The sequence below is a fragment of the Aythya ferina genome, assembly GCF_964211825.1.
Source record: "Aythya ferina genome assembly, contig: HAP1_SCAFFOLD_1177, whole genome shotgun sequence".
Classification (NCBI taxonomy): domain Eukaryota; kingdom Metazoa; phylum Chordata; class Aves; order Anseriformes; family Anatidae; genus Aythya; species Aythya ferina.
In genome coordinates, this window is record NW_028180820.1 from 841 (window position 1) to 23,271 (window position 22,431).

General features: G+C 51.7%; 3 protein-coding genes across 8 annotated transcripts; 2 read left to right on the forward strand and 1 right to left on the reverse strand.

The window, feature by feature from the left end:
* Positions 1-571: 571 nt before the first annotated feature.
* On the forward strand, positions 572-7,932 carry LOC311429455 (T-complex protein 1 subunit gamma). The gene is made up of 14 exons (XM_084540532.1): positions 572-750; positions 1,506-1,567; positions 1,993-2,043; positions 2,139-2,201; positions 2,803-2,899; positions 3,303-3,420; positions 3,588-3,774; positions 4,279-4,428; positions 4,886-5,018; positions 5,466-5,547; positions 5,669-5,849; positions 6,056-6,301; positions 6,877-7,008; positions 7,548-7,932. Exons 1-14 carry the CDS (start codon positions 720-722, stop codon positions 7,650-7,652), a joined length of 1,638 nt encoding a protein of 545 aa, XP_084396658.1. The 5' UTR covers positions 572-719; the 3' UTR covers positions 7,653-7,932.
* A 128-nt stretch (positions 7,933-8,060) lies between these two features.
* LOC311429456 (glycosylated lysosomal membrane protein A-like) lies at positions 8,061-11,394 on the forward strand. Its single transcript, XM_084540533.1, has 6 exons — positions 8,061-8,178; positions 8,546-8,803; positions 9,112-9,294; positions 9,428-9,646; positions 9,751-10,028; positions 10,340-11,394. Exons 1-6 carry the CDS (start codon positions 8,125-8,127, stop codon positions 10,506-10,508), a joined length of 1,161 nt encoding a protein of 386 aa, XP_084396659.1. The 5' UTR covers positions 8,061-8,124; the 3' UTR covers positions 10,509-11,394.
* An 866-nt stretch (positions 11,395-12,260) lies between these two features.
* Positions 12,261-18,764, reverse strand: LOC311429457 (ER membrane protein complex subunit 4-like). 6 transcript variants are annotated; one of them, XM_084540536.1, is made up of 9 exons: positions 18,635-18,764; positions 18,140-18,239; positions 17,506-17,659; positions 17,297-17,457; positions 15,013-15,142; positions 14,760-14,863; positions 13,509-14,315; positions 13,054-13,267; positions 12,261-12,775 (listed from the first exon to the last, which is right to left on the reverse strand). In XM_084540536.1, the coding sequence occupies exons 1-7, from the start codon at positions 18,703-18,705 to the stop codon at positions 14,277-14,279; spliced, it is 759 nt and encodes a 252-aa protein (XP_084396662.1). In that variant the 5' UTR covers positions 18,706-18,764; the 3' UTR covers positions 12,261-12,775; positions 13,054-13,267; positions 13,509-14,276. The 6 variants fall into 6 exon arrangements, with proteins under 6 accessions (XP_084396662.1, XP_084396660.1, XP_084396665.1 ...); XM_084540539.1 differs by lacking the exons at positions 12,261-12,775; positions 13,054-13,267; positions 14,760-14,863; XM_084540538.1 differs by lacking the exons at positions 12,261-12,775; positions 13,054-13,267; positions 14,760-14,863 and having other exon boundaries at positions 14,249-14,315; positions 14,975-15,142.
* Between the last annotated feature and the right edge of the window lie 3,667 nt (positions 18,765-22,431).

Consider the following 22,431-nt stretch of genomic DNA (forward strand, 5'->3'; position numbering starts at 1 on the left):
GCGCCGTTGGTGGAGCAGAGACTCCTCGGCCGCCCAGCGCTGTTTTGCCTGCTTGAATGCTTGCTTAATAAATTTGGATCTGATAAAGATTATTCTGAGAGTGGTTTGGTTCCTACCACTTATTACAGTCAGGCATTGGGATGGGTTGCCCAGGGAGGTGGTAGAGTCACCGTCCCTGGGGGTGTTCGAGGAAAGGTTGGACGTGGTGCCTGGGGACATGGTTCAGTGGGTGACACCGGTGGTAGGGGGATGGTTGGACCAGACGAGGTTGGATTGCTTTTTTAATTCAATGATTTTCTGATTCTGACACCAGCCCCACAAAGACTACCACTCCCAGCATGCCCCGTGGCAGCCCGCCCATCCCATAGCCCCCTACGCCTGGCGCATGCGCCCTGACCGTCGGACCCATTTTCCAGCCATGCCCTCGGGCCCGGCAGCCTGCGCATGCGCACTGCCGCCTGGCCCCTCCCAACGCGCTGCCAGCCCGGTTGCTCCTCAACCGAACTTTCTGAGAACCCCGCTGGGTGGGGACGGGAGGTGCAAGCCCCGCCTCCTGCTCGCTCCCGCCTTCTGATTGGACGTCGGGCCCGCCGCGCAGGCAGCGATTGGGCGCGGCGGGGCGGCCCTCGGGGTAGGCTGTGGTGGCGGGGCGAGTGAGCTCCGCTCTAGAAGCTTCCCCTCGGCTCCGCGCTCCGGGTCCCGCCGCCGCCGCCGCCGCCATGATGGGCCCGCGCCCCGTCCTCGTTCTCAGTGAGTCCCCCCTCAGTCCCCCCCTCGCCGCCATTTTGTGTCCCCTCAGGGCCCGGCGCCCCCCTTGTGGCCCCCGCCGCGGGGCTGAGGCGCCGCAGCTCCCCGCAGTCCCCGGGGTTATCCATGGCCCCGTAGCTCCAGGCTCCCTTCCCGTCCTCTCGGTGCTGCTTTTAGGCTTTTCTCCTTTCTTATAAATCTGTGGGGGGGTTCTTATGTGTAGTTCTGACGTAAACCTCTCCTCGGCCAGGCTAAATACGTAACACAAATCCCCCAATGTGCTTGCGAGCCTCTGTTACAGCCTGCTCAAACATACCAAAGGCTGAGATTTACTGATGTACAAAACTGAATTATAAACCCTGGTTCTTCTTGTCATACAGACTTTGCAGACCACAAGCTACCATGCAGCAGCCTCTAGGATTTAGGGGGTCTTCCAGGTTTTTGTGAATCTCTGCTGCTTGGTTTTGTGGGGGAAGAGGTTATATCTCAGGGGTACAAGTTTTTCAGATGAATCTGTTGCTGATCAGGTATCCTGTTATAATCAGGAATACTATTTTTCATTGGTACTCTTTTATGAGTATGCTTTCTTAGACCAGCTGTAATATTTATTGTAAATTCTTAATTTAGAACTGTATGCGTGACTGAGAGGGTGTTTTAGTCCATTGTCACCATCACCATTTCAGTCTTGGGTTTTCTGGTAGGACTACACGATGGTTATATTTGTGCTATTTTTATTTTTTTTTCCCTGTGTGCTTTAGGTCAAAATATGAAACGTGAGTCTGGAAGAAAAGTCCAGACTGGGAACATCACTGCTGCTAAGGTACCATATTCTGACGTCAATCAACTTTTTTATTATGTTTTAACACGTGTGTGTGTGTATAAAAAAGCAGAGTAGAAGGACCATATAAAATGAATTTTCAGTGTTAAAACCAGTATGTTTGATGTAACTGCATGTGGAGGGGTTTAACCCATCAAAACCTCTTTCTCTGCCAAGTCTGAGAGCGTTTAAATGTTGGCATCTGTTTTTAGTACTTACTCAGTGTGATGCCGCTGCTCTAATAATCCCTGGGTTCTCATTTCCACATGAGTCCTGTCTTCTGCTACATCTAAGCAATTGCGGAATCATCAGGTTGTTTAGATTCATTGTAGTGGCTGCTTGTTTCGTGTACATTATGTGTTTATTTGAGGCTGTTTTAGATGTTTTGATGCCTTCATGTTTTGCCTAATTCCTTTTGTTCCTCCTAGACTATTGCTGACATTATCCGAACATGTTTGGGACCAAGAGCTATGATGAAGGTAAGAATGTTTGCTGAGATCCCTGTGCTGCTGCTGGCTATAAACACTGCACTTATTAAAGGTCAGTGCAAATACTGCTTCTCTTTTGGTTGCAGATGCTTTTGGACCCCATGGGTGGGATTGTGATGACCAATGATGGCAATGCTATCCTTAGAGAGGTGAGTTTCTCCTAAAGGATTGTCTTGCTTAACTTGTGAGTCAGTATGTTCTGGGATATGGTTAAATAGCTTGGTTAAATAGCTGCCAATGGCATTATGTTATTTGGCCTTCTATCTTGAGAACCAAAAAATATTAAACATTACCAAGAAAAAGGTGCTTATTGGAGAGGAATTAAATGCTTCTAGGTAGTGCTCTTCCTCAGAAAAGTGCATTTGATCTCAGGATAGTAATTTTTCATGGAGGTTTTATAAGACTGATAAGAATTCGCTTGTAATTTTAGTTATAATCGCTTACATCAAAGCCTATTGAGTAGATGCTTAATTTTACTATGCCAAATGATTAGACCAAGAAATTGTCGTTGCTTTTCTAGTGTGAGTGTTGTGGAAATAGCATCACAAAAAATATAATGCCTGAAAAACTGTGGGGATGCAATACAACGAAATACAAATGCTTATTTTCCCCCTCAAAAAGGAAGAAATACTGGTGTTATAGTCAGGCAGAATACCTTTGATTACTTAAAATGTGAGGTATTTGTTCCATTGAAAGAAGCTTCAGGTTTAGTATTCCGGAACCAAAACCGTACCGTTTGCATCTGTACAGATTCAAGTCCAGCATCCAGCTGCAAAATCAATGATAGAGATTAGCCGTACTCAAGATGAAGAAGTTGGAGATGGGACCACATCTGTAATTATCCTTGGTAAGGAGCACAAATAAGACATGAACCTTTTATAGAAAGTTAATGCTAAAGCTTGTCTTGTTTGCTCATCAGATCCCAGTAAGTATGCATTACTGAGACAGATCCGTGTTATTTCCCAACCCTAAAATTGGGTGGGTTGGTTGGTTGGTTCTTGTTGGGTTGTTTTTAGACCATGAAGAGTAGTAGGTTCATTAGACCCTTAAGTGATTAGCTTCATGGTTCAAAAAATTGTGTTCTTTTCCCCAGTTTAGCACAATCAAGTATAACAGAAGGTATGGATGATATTAGAGCTCTCTGCATGGAGAGTAGATACTTTTGGCTGGTATATTTTCCTTAAGTTTTGGCTGCCAATTGTTCTGCTAACTCATCTGGGGAATTTGTATGTGTTTATTTTTCCCCTTAGCTGGAGAGATGCTTTCTGTTGCTGAACACTTCCTGGAACAGCAGATGCACCCAACTGTGATCATTGGGGCTTATCGTAAGGCTTTGGATGACATGATCAGTATTCTAAAGAAAATTGGGTAAGTGTGGGCTGGTGGGAGTCAGAGAGAAGGGATGTGGGGCTTCTGCTTAAAGACGATTCTTGAGGGAATCATGTTGGTAAAACGACAATTAGAGGTGAACTGTAGTTTGTAGTTGTAGTTTGGAATAATACTTAGTTTACTATTGACTTTTTACTTTCTCTCAGCACTCCAGTGGATGTGAACAACAGAGAGATGATGCTTAAAATAATAAAGAGTGCTATAAACACCAAAGCAATAAACCGCTGGTCTGACTTGGCCTGTACCATTGCTCTTGATGCTGTTAAGACTGTGGAGTTTGAGGAAAATGGCAGAAAAGAAATTGATATAAAAAAATATGCAAAAGTAGAGAAGGTATGTCCTGAACGGTTTTTTTTTTTTTATATATATTTTTTTTTAAATCTGTGTGCTTCTTTCTCATTTTGAATTAAATGTTTCTAGAATGCAGCAGGAAGAATTTTGTGCTATTGATCTGAAGTCTGCAAACATAACCCTTGGATATATTTTACTTTGTGCTATTGGCCTTGCTGCAGTACAGTGAAAACAGGGGCAGTTATTTGAACAGTTCCAGAATACTGCTTAAAAAGACGACTTCAACTGTTTCAATTTCCATCTTCCATCCACATGTTGCCATGTGATAGGTTGTAAGCTGTTTCTCAAGTTCTTCAATGGCTTTTCACTTGACCTAAGTCAGTGTGCTCTTACCATTAACTCAGGTTATCACCAGAGTTAAATCATACTTGCTCAAGAGAACTTTCTTTTTTAAGTAGATGGGATGGATAGTTTCAGGAGCATGGATATACAGATTTTTGTAGACTAGACTAACTCATCTTGTTCCCCCTTTCTTATGTCTGTCAGATTCCAGGTGGCTTTAGTGAAGACTCTTGTGTTCTGCGTGGAATCATGGTGAATAAAGATGTAACTCATCCCAGGATGCGTCGCCTTATTAAGAACCCACGCATTGTCCTTCTGGATTGTTCACTAGAGTACAAGAAGGGAGAGAGCCAGGTAAAGCAAGTTCTGTTAGGGATGTCTGCAACTTCTGATTTAAGACTAGCGAGGTGAACAAACCCAGATAGCTCGTTACCTGCATGAGGGGCAGAAGGCCCCATGTTTCTTGCCTTTCAGAGACCTTTTGCATGTATGGCCTAATTCTGCTGATTCTGGGATCAGTCAGTACCCTGGAGAAAAAGAGAAAATAACCGAGGCTACAATGTTTAACTCACTGTGAAGTAGCTGCAGTAATTTGTGTAATGTGAATGTCAAGAGTCAAATATCTCTGTCTTAATTAATGCTAGTGTTAAACTGACATGGTGTCAGTTCATCTGATCCGTGTTTTTAATTGTGCAGTTCCCTCTAACTCTTTCCTGTGGGAGCTGAGGTAGCTTAAGTCAGAGGGTCTGTGTTTAACTCACTGATGGGTTGGGATGAATACAGTAAGATATTCACACTTCTTTCTATACAGACTGATATTGAAATAACACGGGAGGAAGACTTTGCCCGCATCCTGCAGATGGAGGAAGAGTACATTCAGCAGATTTGTGAGGATCTTATGAGAGTGAAGCCAGATCTGGTCATCACAGAAAAAGGAATTTCTGGTAATAATGCTCATGATCCTTCCTTTTGTTGAGTTCATCTTAATGTTCATACTGCGTTAAACACACTGTTCAATAATAAGAAAAAAATAATTTTGAATATGGCCTTATAGTAGTTTTTTTGTCAGTGCTCTAGAAAATAGGTCTGAAATGCGGGTATTAGATTTCATTCTTTTGAACGTGGATGCTTATAATAATGTTTTGCTTTTCCAGCATTTGGAAACTATATCAAAACATAAGTGAGGATGAGATTAACAAACCAGGGAGAGCTGCACTGTAATTTTTTTCTTGCAGCTTGGTTTAGGATGCAACATTTAGGTTACTTCCTTTCCCTTCTTGCTACTTTAAAGATACACAGTTTGTAAACAAAAGTAAAATAAAAATAAACAAACAAGCAAACAAAAAAACCCCTGCTGATTGATAAATAAAGTTGCACAAACCTGATTTCAGACTTGGCCCAACACTACCTGATGAGAGCCAACATCACAGCAATCCGCAGAGTGAGGAAGACTGACAACAACAGGATTGCCAGGTAAATGTTCTCTTCCTTGCCACAGTTCATTCTTGCTGTGGCACTGAGTTTTCATTCTTATCTCACTCTTTCTCCTGTTCTTATTTGTGAGCATCTGACTTAACTGTTGGTTGTGTGATAGGGCCTGCGGAGCTCGCATTGTGAGTCGCACTGATGAGCTGCGAGAGGAAGATGTGGGAACCGGAGCCAGGCTCTTTGAAGTCAAAAAAATAGGGGATGAGTATTTTGCCTTCATCACGGATTGCAAAGACCCCAAGGCTTGCACTATCATTCTGCGTGGAGCCAGCAAGGAAATCCTTGCAGTAAGTTACTACGTGTTTTTCCCTGCTGTTCTGCCACCTTCCTAGTGTCAGTAAGTTGTTACTTCCTTGTGAGTTCCTTTGGGAATTCTTTCTCACTCCAGAACCCAATCTTGTGTGCTCTACAAGGCAAAACGGTGGAGGGACAAGCCCAGCAGATCTGTGCTCATTTTCTACAACCAAAAAATGTTTTTATGTGCCTACTACAGGAGGTAGAGCGTAACCTTCAGGATGCCATGCAGGTGTGTCGCAACGTCCTCATTGACCCACAGCTGGTGCCAGGAGGGGGAGCGACTGAAATGGCAGTTTCCCATGCATTGACAGAGAAGTCCAAAGGCATGACAGGTGTGGAGCAGTGGCCCTACCGGGCAGTAGCCCAAGCTCTGGAAGTCATTCCCCGAACACTCATCCAGAACTGCGGCGCTAGTACCATCCGTGTGCTGACCTCGCTTAGGGTAAGGCATGCACTAGGGAGTTATCCCCAGAGGTTCATTGTCCTGCCCCTCAGATCCTTTCTTTTCAGTATCTCTTGAGGTGGCAACAGAGAGCTCAGACTGTTGAGGTTGTAGCCCTTCAGTAGTTGCAGTAGGCTTTTACAGTGAAGGCATCCTTGGTTGGAGTAACCCATCCCCTCAAGGTGATTGGAATACTAGTTTTTTCTTGCATTAGCTGGGCTGCAAACATTTTTACTGAAGCCTTGTACCAGAACGTGAAGTCACAAAAATTGAATTAAATGGTTGGTTTGAAGTACCAGAGTGTAAAATCAAAATAAAAAAACCCTGAGGTTGAACAAAATCAAAATCTTCCTTTGTGGTCAGATTGAATGGCATGAGAGAGAAGGAATCACCAAGTATAATTTCTGATACAATTGTTTTAAGCAGTGCTTGGTAATACGCTTTTGTGTAAATTCCAAAATTGGAAAAAAATAATAAAAAAAAAGACTACTTATTGTTTTCTTGAGGCTATGAATTTGCATTTCTTGCAGGTGTATTGCTACTTGATTGGCAGTGACCTGTTGTTCTGCTTACAGGCAAAACACACCCAAGAGGGCAGCCAGACATGGGGAGTGAATGGTGAGACCGGAGCTTTAGTTGATATGAAGGACCTGGGGATCTGGGAGCCTTTAGCGGTCAAATTGCAGACCTACAAAACAGCAGTAGAGGTAAGGAGAGGAGTTAAAACTTTTTTTTTTTTTTTTAAAAAAAAAAAAAAAAGTGAGCCTCTGTAGCTTGTCCTTTTGGACTGGGGCATGTTGCTGTATAGGCATTCAGATGCTTGGAGAAGCACTGCAACCTGAGCATGGCGTTTGCCAGCTCACTAATGCAAGAGGCATATGATGGGGATGCAGAAGAGGTGCAACACGTGGGGGAGCTTGTATCGGTTTTGGAGGGGTTGCCTGAGCCTGGGATGTGCCCTTTTCCATCCTACCTGTTTCTCTAACTTAACTGTCTCACAAGAACGAGTGGTTCTGTGTGAGCCAGGGCTGAGAAATTTGGTGGCAGCGGTGTGCTGGAATCCAGTCAGCAGCCCTGGGAGCTTTTGTGCTTTGGTATCTGACCTTGAAAGGCTCCTCTTCTTCAAACCCACTGCGAGCACTCGGAAGGAAGGCAGGTGCTTTGGTGTTGTGAAAGCTACATGGATTGTGTTTTATTCTTTGTGACGGGCTCTTGGTTAGATGTGGATGTGGTATTTTTCCCGCAGACTGCAGTTCTTCTGCTCCGCATTGATGACATTGTTTCGGGGCACAAAAAGAAAGGCGATGAGCAAAGCAAGCAGCCCGCAGCGACGGAGGCTTCCCAGGAGTAGAGGCTGCATTGCCACGATGAAGCAGCAGGCAGCGCAGTCCCGACACCAGAAGCAGCTCCCTGCAGCGCTTCGGTTTCTCCCCAGTCCTGAGCTGGAGCTGGGGCAAAGTCCAAGAATTTGTCAGAAGTTTTTGGGGGGGGGGGGGGAGGGAAGAAAACCTGGAGTATGGTGAAAAGGGCCAACACGTCCCGTGAAGGGTGGAGACACCACTGCTTTAATTTAAGTCTCCCCTGTACTTCCTCATTGCTGTTTGCCTCGACAATAAAGGACTTTAAAGGAATTTCGCTGCGGGGCGCTCCGTGCGTGGGGGGCAGGAACTGGGGGGGTGGGCGGGGGCCGCGCCCCGCTTCCTGCAGGCGGCGGCGCCTTTAAGGGGTGGGGGGTGGTGCGCTCCGAGCTGTCACGTGACGGGGCGGGGCCCTCCCCTCCGGGCCGGGTCCTAGCGCCGGGTTCCGCTCCCCCGGAGGGAGCCATGCGGCAGCTGCTGCTGCTGGCCGGGCTGCTGGCGGCGGCCGGCGGCCGGGAGGTGACGGCGGCACCGGGACCGGGGAAGGGGGGGGTGGGGAGCGGTTCACCGGGCTGAGCCGGGGCCGTGCCCGTGCCCCGGGCTCGGCTCGGGGCCGGGGAGAGGCTGCCTCGGCGGTCCCGAGCTTCCCCCCCGGGCCTCGGCTGCGGACGGGGAAGCGGCTCCGAAATGGGGAAGCTGCCCCGCAGCGGGCGAGTGCGCGGCGCTGACCGTGCTCGTTGGGCAACGCCAGGGCCCCGTCACCCGCGGGGCTGGTGGGGAAGTCGGGAGCGGCCCCGCGGTGCCTTCCTCCGGCCGAGCAGAGGCTGCCAGGTCGGCCTCCGCTGGAGAACCGAGCCTCCCGCTGAGGCCTCTTCTTCCTCCGCAGGTGTGGATGCAGTACAACCCCGGCTGGAACGGCTCTTCCGTCAACCTGCTGCATGTCCGGGCGGTGGGGCCCAATGACACCCTGCACTACATCTGGAGCAGCATCGGGGCCCCCGCCGTGCTGCTGGTGGTCACCGAGGGCACGAGCAGTGCCCTGCACGTCAACTGGACCCAGCTGCTCTCACCCACTCCTGACGGAGCGATTCGGATTGAGCCTGCTGGCAGTGTTGTGTACTCCACAGCTGTCGTCTTCACCAAGGTACCGCCTGGGGATGTAGCACTGCTCTGGGAGAGCAGCCCTGCAGTGCAAGAGGTGTAGGGTTGTGCCTAGGGCAGAGCAGGTCAGTCTGCAGTTTTCCCAACCGCAGCTAAATGTTGCCTCGTGTGTCCTCCCCTGATTGTCTCAGGTTTGCAATGCCACCTCGAGATGCTTTGCCAAGGCGCTTCCTTTGTGGGTTCCCTCCTCTCTTTGCTGGCAGTGGTAGCTCCGTGGACCACAGCACAAAGTGGCAGTGTCCACGGCACCTGCTGGCAGCTTCCAGCCCCTCTCCCCTTCCTCCTCCCCAGGTGTTTGAGTACAGCAAGGCCAACGTGCAGGAGGAGGTCTTCTACCCCACCTACGACTTGTCGGACTTCTCCTGGGACAGCGTCAATCGGACCCTGAACCACACTGCCCTGACAGCCGAGTTTGTGGGTGGCCCAGCCACTGACCCCAGTGGCAGCTTCTCCAACGGCAGCCTGGCATTTCGGGTGAGCACGCAGAGGGATGTACTGGGATGAACCCAGTGAATACCCTGTCCAAAAAATCTTCTAGAGAAAGAATGCTGCTCCTTTGTGTCCCAGCCCAGGATCATGCTGTCCCTCCAACCTATTTCTCCTGCAGGTGACAGCTTACGAGACCAGTGGCCGTGACGAGACCTTGCCCAGCCTTTTGCACACAGCAAACAGCTCTAAAGTGGAGTTTGTCCTTGCTGGGGCAGCCCCACGGGGCAACAGCTCATGGTTCGCCCTAGAGGTGGCCACGGTGGAAGAGGCAGGAGTGGTGCAGAGGCTGCGCTTGGCACGTTCCATCGACGATGAGTACACTCCCACCATCTTTGAGGTGAGTGCATGGAGAGCGTTGGGGTCGGGTAAATCCGCTGCTGCCGTGCTCGTCGCTATAGTTTGCCCTGGCATAAATACGCTCTTCTGTTCTCTCCTCACCAGACGTTCTCCCTGGTAGCAGAGTCCCGAAACGACAGCTCCACGCTCAGTTTCCTGCAGTGGAAGGCGACAGCCTACGGCTCGCAGGCCCCCAAGCGCGAGGACAGCATCCAGTGCCACTCCGGCAGCCTGAAAGCAGCCAACTGGACCCTGCCCAGGTCCAGCATTGTCCTTGCCTACTTTGGGGAGGGCGTAGGCAGCACCTACACAATCAGTGCTGTCAACATCTCCTTTGGGGGTGAGGACGGAAATATTTACGAGGAAAAGCGCTACCTGAGCTGGTGAGTACAGTCTCCAGGGCACCAAAGTGATGCTCTCCCTCCTACTAGTAGCTTGGATTTGGGCAATTTTCTAGGCTAGAGGGTAGCAACTATGTCCCTTTGACAGCCTGTTTTCCTAATATCCTGTGGCAAGGAATGCATTTTGACCCATTTTGACCTCGCCATCCACCAGCATGGGAAACCACCTTCTACTGTTTGTGCGGGATCCCGACAAGAAATCCTTTCGGGAAAGAAAGCCCCAGATAACTCCCCTCCATGGGACAGAGTTGATCCCCATCTCTGTGGCTGATGTGCCTCATTTCTTCCTGCAGGTCTGCACTGCTGGGCTTTGGGCAGCCCCCCAAGGACACCTTCTCTCCCCTGGTCATCTCCATCATGGCCGTGGCGCTGGGCACCCCCATGGTGCTGCTAGTGGTGGGCAGCTGTGTGGTTCTCTTTGCCCAGGGGAAACGCTACACTGAGTATGAGCCCATCAACTGAGTGGGGTGGGCTCTGGAGAGTCTTCCAGGCTCCTTCTTGTCCCCGGGGAAGCAACCACTACTGCTACAGGGCCTCCAATGCCTGCAATCTTCTCTGTTTTCCACTCTCACCCTGCAGTTCAGGCTCAGAGGGGACACGGACAACATTTGCAGTAGTTGCCCATGTCACATGTCCCTCTGGCGGGCTGTCTCCTACTGCCCAGATCCTGCATCTGATGACACTTCTTCCTCTGTCTTTTCCTGACCCACCCAGCCAAGGACAGTGAGTGGGGGGAGTTGGTCAGGGTTTTTCTGAGCCAGGGAAAGATCATCCCAAGGGATGAGACCACTGCTGTCCTCTTTGCACCCAAGCAGCAGCAGGGATGGGCTGTGCCCTGTCCTGTGCCAATTCCAGAGCTCTCAAGGCTCTGCTTAAGCAGCTCCAGTCTAGGAGCAAGGCTGGAGGACAGGGCTGGGGACTGGTGCTGCTCCTGACAGCACGCAAGGTGCCTTTCTGTTTCCCGCTGTGCTGGGGGCATCTTGGTGTAGCCCCCCCCAGCAGCCCCACTGGGGATCACACACTGCTCGATCCCCACTTCAAATGGGAGCCTCGTGCTGTGCTGGCCTCGGTGAGGGCTGCTGGCACAAGAAGAAAGCTCGCTGCTGCTTTGTAGCAGATGCTTGAGCTCAGGTCCAAGGCTGATCTGGCCTTGCCATCACTTAAACCCCATCTGGGCTCTGCAGGATCAGCTTGGATCAGCTCTCCATGTGCTTGAAGCTGTGGGACCTGCATGATCCAGGGCTGCTCGGTGGTTGTGGAGGCACCACATCACTTAGAAGTGTGCTGGGCTTTTGTGTTCACAGTCACTGACTTGTCTTTGACCAAATAAAAGGGATTTCTAAGAGTAGTTTCCTGGGGAAACACTGCACTATGGGAAAGTGGGATGAGTTCTGGGGCCCTGTGGGGATTAAAGGAAGGGTGCTGCAGCTCACAGCAGGAGCCAAGGTATGAAAGCCCCTCTGAGAAGAGGGAGGTTCATAATCTCTAGTGGTTCATGGTTGTTCCAGGGGTGGTTTTGGCTATGAGCCATGGGGTCAGCATGAGCCCAGGCCCTAAGCCATATTCCTGTTCCAAAGCACATTTGAAAGAGTCAGGCTATTCCCATTTTCCAGCTTGGTAGAGCTGCACTGGGTGAATTGCTCCCATGATATAGCAGCTGGGGATGAGAGGCTGAAGTCAAATGCTTGGCAAGATTTAGAGCTGAAGGGGCTTTCCTCTTATTTGGGGGATTTTTATAGCTGTTTTTTTGGGTTATGTCTGAGACTCAGAGAGCCATGACAACCAGGCTTATACAGGGCTGGATGTGCAGGGGTCCCCTTATGCCTGCCAAGGGCTACAGGGTAGGTCTCAGCACTCAAACCCCAGTGGGGTGCAGGCTGTAATCCCATCAGGGGGGTGGATTTGGCTGTCCCAGCCCAGGCAGCAGCACATCTGCGGCTGTCTAACCTGTCCCAGCCTCTCCCTGCGTCTGTCCCAGGGGCAGAGCTGTCTCCGACCCGGCAGACTGGTTTGTGAGCTGGGTGCTGAACCCCTGCCAGGAGGAAGAGGTGGAGGAGGAAGGAGCTGGGTGGGACTGGCCATGTCACCGTGCAGGGATGGGGCAGTCACAGTGCTGGGAAGTAGACAGCAGGGGGAGACCCCCCCTCCTCCCCCCCCCCCCCCCCCCGGTGGAATTTCACTCTCCTTCCCCAAAACAGCCACGCACACACCCGCTCAGTTGAAGGGCTTTATTGGGCAAAGCCAGCTCCAGGAGGAAGTCCAGCAAAGCCTGCCCCAACCATCCTCAAGGAGCAGGTCGTTCTGCTCCCTGGCTCTTGCCCAGGGTGTCATTTGTCCACCTGCAGTAAACTCCCCATGAAGAAGGCTTTACAACTCAACCATCTCAACCCCAGGGGCCTTACTAGGTCCAGGCAGGGAGCAGGGGCCCTGTCTGTCCCCCCACCTCCACCTTCAGGGCAGAGCAGCAAGGAGGGCTCAGCCCCTCTGCACCTCGGACCTGGCACCTGGTCCCCTTGGGGCTCCCTCACCCCCAGTACCGGAGTTTGGCCCCGCTCTCCTTGGAGCGCTCCTCGGGCTTCGGTGCTGCCACGGCAAGGAGGTTTTCAGGCTCCAGGACAAACATGCTGTACAGGTTCCAGAGCAGCATGGCCAGGAGGGGCAGGAAGGTCATGCTGAAGCCAAAGGCACGGAAGGAGCGCCCAATGGCGTATGACAGCCAGTAGATCAGCCTGGAGAGGGCAGGTAGGTGGGGGAACAGTGAGGGAGATGTCCTGGGGCTGGCACCTGGCTTAGGGTACTGGGCTCAGCTAGAGTTTGCCAGGTATGGCTGCTGTGGGAAGCAGGATGAAGGAGGGAGCAGGGATGAAGCAACCCTTGCCCTGCACAAGCTTTCCTTGCTGTCATCAGCCAGCTGAGGCATTGCTGAAGCGGGGGTTTGCACAAGCCAAGCACCTCGTTTCCACGCTGGGAAGTGCCGCAGCCCAGGGAGGGGAAAAGGGACACTTACCGGGAGATGGCAAAGAGCCCTGTGAGCAGGGGGATGAGCTTGAGGACCTCCTGCTGGAGGTAAGTGGCCAGCACAGCCATGTTGAAGAAGTAGAGGATGAAGAGGTGGACGGACTGGGAGACGTAAGTGCGGTGAATCTCCACCTCCTGCTGCAGCTCTCCGAAGGGCTCCAGTGCAGGGGAGCAGAGGCGGGAGATGCCGCTGACAATCATCCCTGGGGGGCAGAGAGATGGGCTGAGCAGACACCTGGTGAAGCCGTGTTGGGCCCAAGGGCTGCAGGGAGGACCAGGGAGATGCAGCAGGGTGGGAAAGAGGGTAAGAGAAGTGGTTGGCTCTCCATTGCCCTTGCCAGGAGCAGCCAAAGAGACCAGCCCCGACTCTACCCACCACCCCCTGTAGCCCTGCCCCCCCGGGGCTAACAGCCCAGGGCTGGGCACTTTGGCCCTGTGGCTCACCCAGGACAATGGGGAAGGTGGCAAAGGCAGCACAGCGGAGCGTGTAGACCAGGCGGGCGCTGATGGTGGGCAGGAGCGGAGCGTCAAAGGGCAGGAAGACATAGGCGCCGTAGATGAGGCAGGGGCACAGGAACAGGGCCCCCACCACCGAGGCCACAGCCTTGAGGCCATCAGCACTGCAGTCCTTGATGAATGGGCACGATGACTTCTCAGCTGATGGCTTAGCCACTAGCCCCTCGAAGCCCGCTGGGTCCCTGCAGCGCAAGGGGCTGACGGGAAGGAAGACCTGCTTCTGGCGGAGGCCATCGGGTCTGTCCCCATGGGGAACACAGCCTCCCTTGTCTTCCTCCTGGGGCCATGGGGTAGGTTTCTGCTTCCGCTCAATGCACTGCGGGTTGATGGGCACGAAGACGTGGGCTGCCATCACAGGCAGCCCATGGGCTTCGTCATCTTCAGATTCGGCTGAGGGGCACACAGGAGCAGCCTCCTCGGGATCCTCATGGCCCCCCTCAGGACTTGAGCGCCTCTTAGTCTCCATAGGCTCCTTCTGGCCCCGGGCACCATGCTGGCACTGGTCCCACAGCAGGGTGGCGTCGGGATCCCCTGGGTGTTCATTTGGGGCTGGAGGCACCTTGTCAAGGTGGGTGGCCGGGGCCACCTTCCCCAACTCCAGCAAAGCCACCTCCTCTGGGGGCAGTATGGGCTCAGCAGCAGCCATGAGGGGGGCTGGCTTGGTGCTACTGAGAAGCTCTCCTTTTTTTTGGGGTGTCAGGAAGAGACTAGGCTCCCATCCCTTCTGGTTTTACCCTGCACAAGAACAGAGACAGACAAAAAGACAACAGAACTGAGAGGTTTGGGGTCATTCACACAGCCCCAGTAACAACATGAGGCACAAATCCCATCTGCAAAGCAGGGACAGCCTGGGAACTGCCATCCACCCCCCAAAACACTCTAGGTTTCCTGGCTGGGGATGAGCCATGGGGCCTGGGGAAATGGGATCCTGCCTGGCCAATACAACCACCTCCACCCACAGCTCCATCCCATGCCAACATCAGCCAAGTACAGATATTTGGGGAAAGCCACAGCTAATGCCAGGATGGGCCAGATTTGCTGCCTCCCATGGCTGAGACTGGCCTGGATTTTGGGGGGAAAGTGCAGGAGGCAGATAGTTGCCACTTGCTGTGGGGTACCAGGAGATTCAGGCAGAAATCCCCCATTGTTCCCTCTGGGCAGGGGATCCTGGTCTCTTACCTGCTCCAGGCACTGCTGGCTGTGGACACAGGAGCCTCCTGCCACGAAAACCCCCTCTCCCTCTTTGACACATTCTCCTATGCACGCCTGGAAAGAGTCCAGTCCTGGCCACAAGCATGGCAAAACGGAGGCATAGAGCAGTGAGGGGCTCGATCTGAGGATGGCTAAAGCAGCTCCTGGCCCACCTCCATCTCCCCTCTCTCAACCCCACTCACCCTTCAGCCCTGTGGGACACCAGGCTCCCCTCACTTACTTGAAGAAGGGCAGGGGGCCATGGAGTGTGGAGCTGCGCAGCAGCAGCTGCAGGGCAGCGAGCTTGCGAAATGCTTCTGATTTTTTTTTTCCGTCTGGACTTCAAACCTGTTTAACCAGCCAAGGTGGGGCTAGGCAGAAAGGAGGAGGCGCAGAAACGTCACCCAACATAGTGCCGAGTGCAAGCACACGGGTGGGTGCATCCTCCCCATAGCACGGCAGCCCCCACTTAGGGCTGTGTGTAACAACTTTATGCAACAACTTTGCATATAACAACAGCAAACACCCAGAAACTTGCATGCCTTAACGGCTGGAGAACAAGCAACCCGAGACTGCATGGAGTCTCCTGAATCACCCTTATTTGTTCCCTCTAAACTCTTTTACATTCCTGATGGCCTCATCGTTAAGAGTCTGATGTTATCATTAACCAGTGGGCTTTCCGACCCCCATGGCCACACTCCCACATCTCCCCCTTCTCAAAGTGCCTGTTCTGGGAACAGGCACTTTGATCGCCTCATGAAGATGGGTTCAGCCAAACTCAGCAAACTGCTCAGAAAATCATAGGTCCTTAGAAACAAAGACTGTCCTGGTAACCTTACAGCTTATTCTCCTTATTAACAGGCAGTTTATGATCCTGAAATATGGGACCAAATTGAGGTCAAGGTATGGTACTCTGCTACTAAAAACGACAAGGTAGCGGCGGGATTGCTCAGCACCTGGCGAGCAATCTCTGAGGCCTTGAAGAGCCCTGTGGGACCACAGTCAGAAACGTGTGGTTTGCCAGATAGTGAGGGAGCTGCGGGCTCCTTTACTGATCCTTCTGCTCACACATTCGCCCCCCCCCCGTCACTGCTGCTGTCGAGGGCTTTTGCTGTTGCACCCCCTGGTGGCCTGCGCGTGCCTTTTGACCCTGGCCCTGTTGGCCTTGGGGTGCAGATGGATGTGCTTTTCTTTGATCCGGGAAGAACGGGATACGTAAGGCCCGAAGGCTGAGTTGCTTGACAACTTAAAGCGAGACATATTGCTCAAAAGGAATGGAAAATTGAGATTTGTTTATATTCAAGAAAAGGAATGGAAAATGGAGACTGTTAAGTCATGGAACTTAAAGGATTGTTTGTTAACTTTTCTGATTCTAAAGGCATACTAGAGTTTAGTATGTAAAAGCGATGTTCTGTATATTTAGAACGTTTGATGTTCGTGTGTGCGTGTTGGTGGAGCATAGACTCCCCGCACACCCACCGGTGTTTACTTGCCTTTTATACCTTTTATAAATATTTGTTTTATAAATATTACAAAATTCAGATTGAGTTGAGACTTCATTTATAACTGGGGGCACTTTTTGAATGGAGAATGTGTCGCCATACATATTTTTGGGGGTCCTATTTTAAATTCGTCTCAGTGTTCCGGTTAGGGATACATTTAGGGTTGTTCAGAAAGAGCGAAGACAGAGTCCGGTTGCATGTGGTGTTGCGTAAAGGCTCCCCAGGGGAGTTCAGGTGTCCCCAAAGGCTTCCATTGGGGGCAATTTTTGATGGGAGAAAGGGGCTCCATGCGTTTTTTCTAGGGTACCACTTGGGGAGGAACCAGTCAAAGGAAATAGCGCTTTCTGAAACTGTCAAGTTCTTGTTTGGCAACTCAGTGACTGGTTTGATCTACTTCACAGATGTAGAGATAAGTGGACTGCTCTTTTGAAATAATAAAATTAAAAACATGAAGTTTATCAAACGTGGCACTGCATGTTTGCAGTCTCTTTATTGCTTTTGCCAGTGGTAGATAACATTTATAAGGAATTGGTCGAAGGAAAGAGCGCCTTCTGGAACTGTGAAGCTCTGTGTTGGCAACTTGGTGACTGGCTTGGCCTGCTGTCCATCTCCAGAGGGAAGCGGACTGCTGTTTTGAAATTAAAAAATGATAATAAAGAAAATATGGTGCCGCTCTATGGCGCCTGGAGGACTGCCACTCTGCATGGCAGTTAAAAAGAACGTGGTTTGGAGATGGAGAGCAGCAGAGGTAAGGCAGCTGGGAAGAGAGATAAAAGTATTGCAGTAGGTAGGCTGTGGTTATGAGGTGCCTCAGGATGTGCTTTTCATCTTGTTTCTGCCCTTTCCTCGTGCAGCCTTGGAGAGGTAGCCCCATTTTTTGCCCTTCTGGCCCCATTTTTCGCTGTTTCACACCCATTTTTCAGGGTTTCAGCCCCATTTTTTGCCCTTCCAGCCCCATTTTTCACTGTTTCGCCCCCATTTTTCACCCTTCTGGCCCCGTTTTTTGGTGTTTTTCCCCCGTACCTGCGGGGGCGCGACGAAGGCAAGCCAGTCGGAGGCGTGCGTGGGCAGCAGCCCCATGGCCTGGCACTTGTAGAGGGCAAGCGCCAGCCACAGCCCGTTGCCCACCAGGAACACCAAACCCTGCAGCAGCCGCGCGCTTGAGCTCTCCAGCAGCTTCAGGGCTGTGCGGGGGGAAAACCAGTCAGAGTGCTGGGAGGGGCCGGGCTTACTGGTGGAGAGGGAGAGCAGCGCCTGCAGCGGGCGCCAGCCCATCATGCCCACCATCATGGCTGGGAAGATGCTGATGGTGTTGCCAGCCATGTACATGATGAAGAGGTTCATGGGGATCTGCTTCAGCGGGCCCAGCGCCACGTCCCAGCAGCGCTGTGGGGGAAAAACGGGGGGAAAAAGGGGGGAAATGGTGAAAAATGAGGGGTGTGGGGGGTAATGGGGAGGTAAAAGGGGGAAAAAGGAGAGGAAAAGGGGGGAAAAGGGGGGATAAAGGGGGGTAAAGGGGGGATAAAGGGGAAGAAAATGGGGGAAAAAGGGGAAAAAGGGAGGCAAATGGGGGAAAAGGGGATAAAAGGGGAGGAAAATGGGGGGAAAAAGGGGGGAAATGGTGAAAAAAGGGGGAAAAGGGGGAAGAAAATGGGAAGAACAATGAGGAAACTGGGGGAAAAAGGGAAAAAAGGGAGGCAAATGGGGGAAAAGGGGATAAAAGGGGAGGAAAGGGGGAAGAAAAGGGGAAGAACGAAGAGGCAAATGGGGAAAAAAGGGAGGCAAATGGGGGAAAAGGGGATAAAAGGGGAGGAAAATGGGGGGGGAAAGGGGGGAAAAGAGGAAAAGCGGGGGGCAGGGCCCCACCTTCTCCACCAGGTTGCGGTCACTCTTGTGCACGCTGCCCTCCCCCAGCTGCCACTCCGAGAACCCCACAGGGCCGCAGCTCTTGGGGGCTCCGCGGAGGCTGGTGGGGGACGGGACCCCCAGGTGACCCCCTCAGGACCCCCCCAAAACACCCCAATTCCCCCCAGGCCCCCCAAACCCCACAAAATACCTCAGGACCCCCCCAAATCCCCACAAGACCACCCCAAATCCCCCCCAGCCCCCCTCACGACCCCCCAGGACCTCCCCAAGCCCGCCAAATCGCCCCTAAAACCCCTCAGAACCCCCCCAAAAACACCTCACGACCCCCTCAGCCCCCCCCAATCCCCTCAAAACCCCCCAGGACGCCCCACAACCCCCTCAGGACGCCTCAACCCCCCCCAGACCAACACAAGACCCTCCAAGACCTGCTCAAAACCCCCAATTCCCCCGAAATTCCCTCAAAATCCCCTCCAAAAAGTACGCCCAGGTCCTCACCGCCCCCCCGGGGGCGTCCTCAGCTCCAGCGCCCACTTGAAACGCCTCGGCCTAACTGCGGCGGCCGCCATTTTCTGCAGGCCAGAAATAGGGGCGGGCCTTAAATACGCCAGCGACGCGCACGTGACGCGAGAGGGGCGGTGACTGGACGGAGGGATGCGGAAGTGCGGCCCCTAGCAACGCCATAGCAACGAAGAGGAAAAAATGGACTTCCGGGAGGACATGTTTAGTGCACACAGAGCATGCCGGGAGATGTAGTTCTCAGACTCCTGACTTCCGGGAGGCCATGTTGAGTGGCCAGAGCATACCGGGAAATGTAGTTCTCAGGAAATAGGGTTAGGGTTAGGGTTAGGGTTAGGGTTAGGATTAGGGTTAGAGGGTTAGGGTTAGGGTTAGGGTTAGGGTTAGGGTTAGGGTTTAGGGTTAGGGTTAGGGTTAGGGTTAGGGTTAGGGTTAGGGTTAGGGTTTAGGGTTAGGGTTAGGGTTAGGGTTAGGGTTAGGGTTAGGGTTAGATCCGCATTAGGGTTAGGGTTAGGGTTAGGGTTAGGGTTAGGGTTAGGGTTAGGTTAGGGTCATTGTTAGGGTTAGGTTTAGGGTTAGTGTTAGGTTTAAGTTTAGGGTTAGGGTTAGGGTTAGGGTTAGGGTTAGGGTTAGGGTTAGGGTCATTAGGGTTAGGGTTAGGGTTAGGGTTAGGGTTAGGGTTAGGGTTAGGGTTAGGGTTAGAGGGTTAGGGTTAGGGTTAGGGTTAGGGTTAGGGTTAGGGTTAGGGTTAGGGTTAGGGTCATTAGGGTTAGGGTTAGGGTTAGGGTTAGGGTTAGGGTTAGGGTTAGGGTTAGGGTTAGGGTTAGGGTTAGGGTTAGGGTTAGGGTTAGGGTTAGGGTTAGGGTTAGGGGTTAGGGTTAGGGTTAGGGTTAGGGTTAGGGTTAGGGTTAGGGTTAGGGTTAGGGTTAGGGTTAGGGTTAGGGTTAGGGTTAGGGTTAGGGTTAGGGGTTAGGGGTTAGGGTTAGGGTTAGGGTTAGGGTTAGGGTTAGGGTTAGGGTTAGGGTTAGGGTTAGGGTTAGGGTTAGGGTTAGGGTTAGGGTTAGGGTTAGGGTTAGGGTTAGGGTTAGGGGTTAGGGTTAGGGTTAGGGTTAGGGTTAGGGTTAGGGTTAGGGTTAGGGTTAGGGTTAGGGTTAGGGTTAGGGTTAGGGTTAGGGTTAGGGTTAGGGTTAGGGTTAGGGTTAGGGTTAGGGGTTAGGGTTAGGGTTAGGGTTAGGGTTAGGGTTAGGGTTAGGGTTAGGGGTTAGGGTTAGGGTTAGGGTTAGGGTTAGGGTTAGGGTTAGGGTTAGGGTTAGGGTTAGGGTTAGGGTTAGGGTTAGGGTTAGGGTTAGGGGTTAGGGTTAGGGTTAGGGTTAGGGTTAGGGTTAGGGTTAGGGTTAGGGTTAGGGTTAGGGTTAGGGTTAGGGTTAGGGTTAGGGTTAGGGTTAGGGTTAGGGTTAGGGTTAGGGTTAGGGTTAGGGTTAGGGTTAGGGTTAGGGTTAGGGTTAGGGTTAGGGTTAGGGTTAGGGTTAGGGTTAGGGTTAGGGTTAGGGTTAGGGTTAGGGTTAGGGTTAGGGTTAGGGTTAGGGTTAGGGTTAGGGTTAGGGTTAGGGTTAGGGTTAGGGTTAGGGTTAGGGTTAGGGTTAGGGTTAGGGTTAGGGTTAGGGTTAGGGTTAGGGTTAGGGTTAGGGTTAGGGTTAGGGTTAGGGTTAGGGTTAGGGTTAGGGTTAGGGTTAGGGTTAGGGTTAGGGTTAGGGTTAGGGTTAGGGTTAGGGTTAGGGTTAGGGTTAGGGTTAGGGTTAGGGTTAGGGTTAGGGTTAGGGTTAGGGTTAGGGTTAGGGTTAGGGTTAGGGTTAGGGTTAGGGTTAGGGTTAGGGTTAGGGTTAGGGTTAGGGTTAGGGTTAGGGTTAGGGTTAGGGTTAGGGTTAGGGTTAGGGTTAGGGTTAGGGTTAGGGTTAGGGTTAGGGTTAGGGTTAGGGTTAGGGTTAGGGTTAGGGTTAGGGTTAGGGTTAGGGTTAGGGTTAGGGTTAGGGTTAGGGTTAGGGTTAGGGTTAGGGTTAGGGTTAGGGTTAGGGTTAGGGTTAGGGTTAGGGTTAGGGTTAGGGTTAGGGTTAGGGTTAGGGTTAGGGTTAGGGTTAGGGTTAGGGTTAGGGTTAGGGTTAGGGTTAGGGTTAGGGTTAGGGTTAGGGTTAGGGTTAGGGTTAGGTTAGGGTTAGGGTTAGGGTTAGGGTTAGGGTTAGGGTTAGGGTTAGGGTTAGGGTTAGGGTTAGGGTTAGGGTTAGGGTTAGGGTTAGGGTTAGGGTTAGGGTTAGGGTTAGGGTTAGGGTTAGGGTTAGGGTTAGGGTTAGGGTTAGGGTTAGGGTTAGGGTTAGGGTTAGGGTTAGGGTTAGGGTTAGGGTTAGGGTTAGGGTTAGGGTTAGGGTTAGGGTTAGGGTTAGGGTTAGGGTTAGGGTTAGGGTTAGGGTTAGGGTTAGGGTTAGGGTTAGGGTTAGGGTTAGGGTTAGGGTTAGGGTTAGGGTTAGGGTTAGGGTTAGGGTTAGGGTTAGGGTTAGGGTTAGGGTTAGGGTTAGGGTTAGGGTTAGGGTTAGGGTTAGGGTTAGGGTTAGGGTTAGGGTTAGGGTTAGGGTTAGGGTTAGGGTTAGGGTTAGGGTTAGGGTTAGGGTTAGGGTTAGGGTTAGGGTTAGGGTTAGGGTTAGGGTTAGGGTTAGGGTTAGGGTTAGGGTTAGGGTTAGGGTTAGGGTTAGGGTTAGGGTTAGGGTTAGGGTTAGGGTTAGGGTTAGGGTTAGGGTTAGGGTTAGGGTTAGGGTTAGGGTTAGGGTTAGGGTTAGGGTTAGGGTTAGGGTTAGGGTTAGGGTTAGGGTTAGGGTTAGGGTTAGGGTTAGGGTTAGGGTTAGGGTTAGGGTTAGGGTTAGGGTTAGGGTTAGGGTTAGGGTTAGGGTTAGGGTTAGGGTTAGGGTTAGGGTTAGGGTTAGGGTTAGGGTTAGGGTTAGGGTTAGGGTTAGGGTTAGGGTTAGGGTTAGGGTTAGGGTTAGGGTTAGGGTTAGGGTTAGGGTTAGGGTTAGGGTTAGGGTTAGGGTTAGGGTTAGGGTTAGGGTTAGGGTTAGGGTTAGGGTTAGGGTTAGGGTTAGGGTTAGGGTTAGGGTTAGGGTTAGGGTTAGGGTTAGGGTTAGGGTTAGGGTTAGGGTTAGGGTTAGGGTTAGGGTTAGGGTTAGGGTTAGGGTTAGGGTTAGGGTTAGGGTTAGGGTTAGGGTTAGGGTTAGGGTTAGGGTTAGGGTTAGGGTTAGGGTTAGGGTTAGGGTTAGGGTTAGGGTTAGGGTTAGGGTTAGGGTTAGGGTTAGGGTTAGGGTTAGGGTTAGGGTTAGGGTTAGGGTTAGGGTTAGGGTTAGGGTTAGGGTTAGGGTTAGGGTTAGGGTTAGGGTTAGGGTTAGGGTTAGGGTTAGGGTTAGGGTTAGGGTTAGGGTTAGGGTTAGGGTTAGGGTTAGGGTTAGGGTTAGGGTTAGGGTTAGGGTTAGGGTTAGGGTTAGGGTTAGGGTTAGGGTTAGGGTTAGGGTTAGGGTTAGGGTTAGGGTTAGGGTTAGGGTTAGGGTTAGGGTTAGGGTTAGGGTTAGGGTTAGGGTTAGGGTTAGGGTTAGGGTTAGGGTTAGGGTTAGGGTTAGGGTTAGGGTTAGGGTTAGGGTTAGGGTTAGGGTTAGGGTTAGGGTTAGGGTTAGGGTTAGGGGTGAGGTTAGGGGTTAGGGTTAGGGTTAGGTTAGGTTAGGGTTAGGGTTCCAGGGTTAGGG

Coding starts and splice junctions, on each gene's coding strand:
- LOC311429457 (XM_084540534.1), bottom strand. CDS start 14,226: ATGGCTGCTGCTGAGCCCATACTGCCCCCAGAGGAGGTGGCTTTGCTG. Junction 13,268..13,508: donor CACCTTCCCCATTGTCCTGG/GTGAGCCACAGG, acceptor TCTGCCCCCCAG/GGATGATTGTCAGCGGCATC. Junction 12,776..13,053: donor GGGCTCTTTGCCATCTCCCG/GTAAGTGTCCCT, acceptor TGCCCTCTCCAG/GCTGATCTACTGGCTGTCAT.
- LOC311429455 (XM_084540532.1), top strand. CDS start 720: ATGATGGGCCCGCGCCCCGTCCTCGTTCTCA. Junction 2,202..2,802: donor GCAATGCTATCCTTAGAGAG/GTGAGTTTCTCC, acceptor GCATCTGTACAG/ATTCAAGTCCAGCATCCAGC. Junction 3,421..3,587: donor AGTATTCTAAAGAAAATTGG/GTAAGTGTGGGC, acceptor ACTTTCTCTCAG/CACTCCAGTGGATGTGAACA.
- LOC311429456 (XM_084540533.1), top strand. CDS start 8,125: ATGCGGCAGCTGCTGCTGCTGGCCGGGCTGCTGGCGGCGGCCGGCGGC. Junction 8,179..8,545: donor CGGCGGCCGGCGGCCGGGAG/GTGACGGCGGCA, acceptor CTTCCTCCGCAG/GTGTGGATGCAGTACAACCC. Junction 9,647..9,750: donor ACACTCCCACCATCTTTGAG/GTGAGTGCATGG, acceptor TCTCCTCACCAG/ACGTTCTCCCTGGTAGCAGA.